The sequence below is a fragment of the Frankliniella occidentalis genome, unplaced genomic scaffold, assembly GCF_000697945.3.
Source record: "Frankliniella occidentalis isolate FOCC.00 unplaced genomic scaffold, Focc_3.1 Scaffold42, whole genome shotgun sequence".
NCBI lineage: Eukaryota > Metazoa > Arthropoda > Insecta > Thysanoptera > Thripidae > Frankliniella > Frankliniella occidentalis.
Window position 1 is genome coordinate 602488 of NW_026267172.1, and position 4521 is coordinate 607008.

Below are 4521 nucleotides of genomic sequence, written 5' to 3' on the forward strand. Positions count from 1 at the left end.
GATAGACAATAAAATATTAAAAGGAATGAGTAAAAGTTACATTAAAAACCCTTTTTAAATCGATCCTGAGGTGTCAAATAAAACAGTTTAGCTCTGGCTTCTCGCTCGCTTCGCTCGCGAGTTTACAACTCTTGTAATAGTTGTTCTGTTGCTTCAGCTTAGAGTGGACTAACTTCATTGAAGCATACTACAAAAGCTACAAGTACTTTAAGCATTATCGTTGCTTTGCATTGATACTCTAAATCGACCTATTCCTACTTTCATTAACTGATCTAGAATTCAAATATTGAATCAAAAAATTTTCTCACACGCTTAGCTTTTTAAAGAAACATATATACACTCTCCAGCATTCCCATTATGGACATGTTAATTGCGATTTAGGAGGGTATTTCTTCCAATTATCTGATTAATTTGCAGACAATTGAGTGTCATTGACTTATAACACCTAAATTTCGAATAATGAAGAATGAAACATGTAACACGCCCCTAGTATGTAGGCAACTTTCATAACTTTCCACCTTTTGCCCCCCCCTGAAAAGTCGACGTGTCGGCGCCCCTGGCTTAGTCTTATGCCATCTCGCATAGCGCCTAGTAGGTAGGCAGCATCTTGCATACAGTGCATACTTGTACTGCGGGGTGGCCTACCCCGAGTCACGCAGGCGCTAAGCTCCCGTAATTTGACGAACAAATCTGAGAAAATACGGACGTACTTTCTGGACGGTCCCTCAGTTTTAGGATCTAGAACGCGAGTAACATCTCTCTAATATGTTTCGATTTTCTCTGTGAATTTCAGGAGGATGTTGCGGGTCAACGACCAAACGCACCATCGTCGGCGGCTGGGCTTGGGCATGGTGGCTCGTCACGGACGTGCAGTACCTGTCCCTGGAGGTCATGACGCTCAACCCCATGTGCGAGATGGTGGAAACAGCCCAGGGCGTGCCGCTGACGGTCACCGGGGTGGCTCAGTGCAAGATCATGAAGGCGGACGAACTTCTACAAACGGCCAGCGAGCAGTTCCTCGGCAAGTCCGTGAAGGAGATCAAGTCCACCGTGCTGCAGACTCTCGAGGGACACCTCAGGGCTATCCTCGGTAAGTAAGCCAATATGTCTGTGACAAACGCCAGGAAAAAAATAGTGGAAAGTTTGTCTGATAGGCGAGAAAAGCCTCAAGAAAAGCCTTCACTCGGGCGTGGCTCCGGAGAGTGGCCTTCAATATTTTTTGTCCTTGCTGTTCTTCTTGTTTATATTTTTTTCTTTGCTCAGTGTGGCCCCTTTTGGATTTCGTTCTGTCTTTATGTACCTTCCAGGCATTAGAAGTGATGTTCGGTTTGGCCGTGTCCGTTCATTGTTATTAGTCACAGGCCAGGCTGCTGTGGTCGTGTGTATACTCCCTGCGCCGAGGGAACTTATCGGACGGGGAGTAGGGCGAATGCTGCTGTGCTGACGATACGCCTACCTCCTCGAATCCATTCATTGTCCCGAACGGTTGGCTTGATTATAAGGAAGCTCTTCAGATATACTTATTATTTCAGTCAGTCATGTAATTTTGTCTAAAATTATGTGCCTAATGTTATCCAAAACGCATTTAGCTCATGAGCTCTACAGATTAAAATGAGCAGTCGATACCTAAATAGTTCCAAAATTGGGCTTGGAAAAGGACCTATTCAAATTTGGCATGCTTAAATTAAATTTAAGTTTTTCGTCATAAAAAGTGACCACAGGCCACAGCGGCAGCAAGAAGTCTCATCTTGCACACGCGACGCCCGCCTCAGTGCCCGGAAGGCGCGAGTCGAGGAAGTGTAGGAGTGGCCGGCGGCCAGCCGCCAGGCGACGGGACCGCCATAATAATTGCAAGTTTGAGTTAATATCCGTCCGTGCAGAGTCCGACCGCACCCCTTCCCGCTCCGCTTTTGCCTGCCCCGCCCCGCCCGAGGGAACCAACGGCCAACGAATCGTGCAATCACAGCCGGGTGCAATCTATAAGCAATCAGTCTAGTAAACTGTTCTACTTTTCATTTAAGAAATTACTAGATCACTGTAAATTTCGTGGAATTTCATGAAATCGATTTTGATTGAGATTTTTAGAAGACACTTGTCATCAATTTGTGTCTGGATGAAGCAAATCAGTATGCGTGTACCAGCGTGTACCTGGTGCCCGACTTTGACCTTGGCGCCTGCTGGTCCAACACTGTACTTTGCCGGCGGCGAGTGCGACCTGCTAATCTGGTCCCGTTTGAGCCGGACGGCTGGGACTTGACGTTTTCAGCCTAAGTGTGCTATCGCATGTCCTCAACCGTTTTCCACCGTACCGCAGAACAAAGCCGGGATTAATGATTGATTTTGAAGCTTGTCACCTCCGCCCATTTAATCGAACGAGAAATATTCCCTTCTCGTATGACCGTCGGTCTTGCCTCTGTAAGTGTTGTGTTGTTGATGCCTTATTCTTGTAGTCCATTATAATGGGTTCATAATAGGTATTCGTACGTACAGCTACACTCGGATTTATGTTGTCTGCGTACATCAACTAACATACGTGCCTCATGCAAAGGTGACCAGAAGGAGAACATGTTAGGAGCGTGGAGCCGGATCAAAGAGCGAACGGCTGCTGCGCCTGCTCAAAACTTATAAGCCGGTGGAAAATTCCGATTGATTGGAAAACGCACAAAAATAACAAAAACATGTCAGCTGCTGGCAAACAGATTTTTGCCAACTCAAATAGCATCTGTGAGCAGATCCAGGAGAGTCCCCTCCTGTTTGGGAGATAACTCATTTGCCCTCTGCTTGTGTGTGACATTGCGCTCCTCAGAGGCCACAGAAGCCTATACGTCACCGGCTTAAAAAAATGACTTTTGTTTGGATTTTGGTTTATAATTTTACATTTGTAGATGCTTAAGTTATGTCATCAACCTATGCTCTAAGAGTGTCAAGACCGAGGTCGAACCCTAGTGGCTACGTCTCCTGTTTTGACCATCGTAACCCCTAAAAAAGTGACACGCTTAGGCCATTTTGTTCTGCCGCCACTGAACTGAATAGATGTGGCGTATTTTCAGAGTAGGAAGTTCTCTATTTTGTAAAGTCTGTCTAAACTTAGTATCCACACTGAGAATTTTTTTTGGTTATCACGACCAGGCGCGGTATAAAGTCTGGCTGACAGGCCTGGGGGCAGGGGGCGGGGGGGCACCGTGGGTTGCCTACTTCCATCCTACTAACGCGAGTAGTAAAGGTACCCCATTCTGACGGGCCGCCATCTTGGCACCCCATTCTGACGGTTTGCAAAATTGGCCAGGGGGGACCCCCTGAGCGGAAAAAAAGGGTATATTTTTGGCACCTAACCCAAACCTAACTTTTTGAAGGGTGTCTTTTGAGCGTCCAACCCAAACCTAATTTTTTTCAAAGATTCTCTTTTGAGTTCCTAACCTAATTCTAATTTTGGAAAGAGGTATCTTTTGAGTGCCTGACTTAAACCTAATATTTTTGGAAGTGTAACTTATGGGTGTATAACTTAAACCTAATTTTAAAGCAAATAAACGTGTTCGGACTTGTCTTATGGGCGTGTAACATGAACCTATTTTTTGGGAGGGTGTGTTAGGGGTTGCTAACACAACTTAACTTTTTTGGAAGGGTGTCTTATGGGTGTGTAACCCAAACCTAATTTTTGGAAAAGGGTGTCTTTTGAGCGTCTAACTTAAACCTAATTTTTCAAAAGGGGTCCCATTCTGACGGTTTGCGAGAATTGGCTGGGGGACACCCTGAGCGGAAAAGAGGGTATCTTTTGGGTGCCTAACCTAAACCTTACTTTTGGAAGGGTGTCTTTTAAGCGTCCAACACAAACCTAATTTTTTTCAAAGAGTCTCTTTTGAGTGCCTAACCTGAATCCTGCACTACATCGCCTCGTTGCGTCGCGAGACCCACCGTGCCCACCGTCGCCCGCCCGCCGCCCGCCGCCGCCCGCCGCCGCCCACCGCCGCCCGCCGCCGGACACCGCGCCCCGAGACCGCCGCCGCCGCCCGCAGTCGTCCGGGACCGCGAGGTAGCCGCCGTAGGGTCGCCGCCGAGGAAACCGCTACGTGCACCGGGACCATGTGTAGCCGCTCCCGCTTGTACTGGTTATACGGCCATAAAGATCTATGCTAGAGGTTAAGTCATGTGTCGTGGCCGATCATCCGCGCGAGCTAAGGTCATCTGTAAGTCATAGAGTATCCGCACTATCAAGGGGTATTAACCCACATAGAGTGACAAGGTGTATGATAAATAGAAAGAATAAAATGTCACCGTGGGAACGTGGTCTAAGGCGTCGACCTGCCGGCAGTCGAGGCTTTAGTTCATGGGTTCGAATGCTCCCCACATCAGACATTTTGGTCAGCATTTCCATGCGCGCCCAGGAGGCATGCTGATACGCTCGTTAGAATTTTTGACGTGAAATCCTATCCCCCTACGAGAGGCCTATTCGAAACCGATATTTTAGCATTGGACCCTTTATTGGACCCATTGGACCCTTTATTGGACCCATTAGACCCTTTA

The 4521-nt window shown here is 47.2% G+C and overlaps 1 protein-coding gene across 1 annotated transcript in view; it reads left to right on the top strand.

Annotated features, from left to right (window-relative positions):
* Positions 1–4521, top strand: part of LOC113214223 (flotillin-2) — a 203807-nt gene that overhangs the window by 175857 nt on the left and 23429 nt on the right. Inside the window, exon 2 of the mRNA XM_026433528.2 lies at positions 794–1090. Within this exon, the coding sequence (XP_026289313.1) occupies positions 794–1090 (297 nt within the window). The remainder of the gene's footprint in view (positions 1–793; positions 1091–4521) is intronic.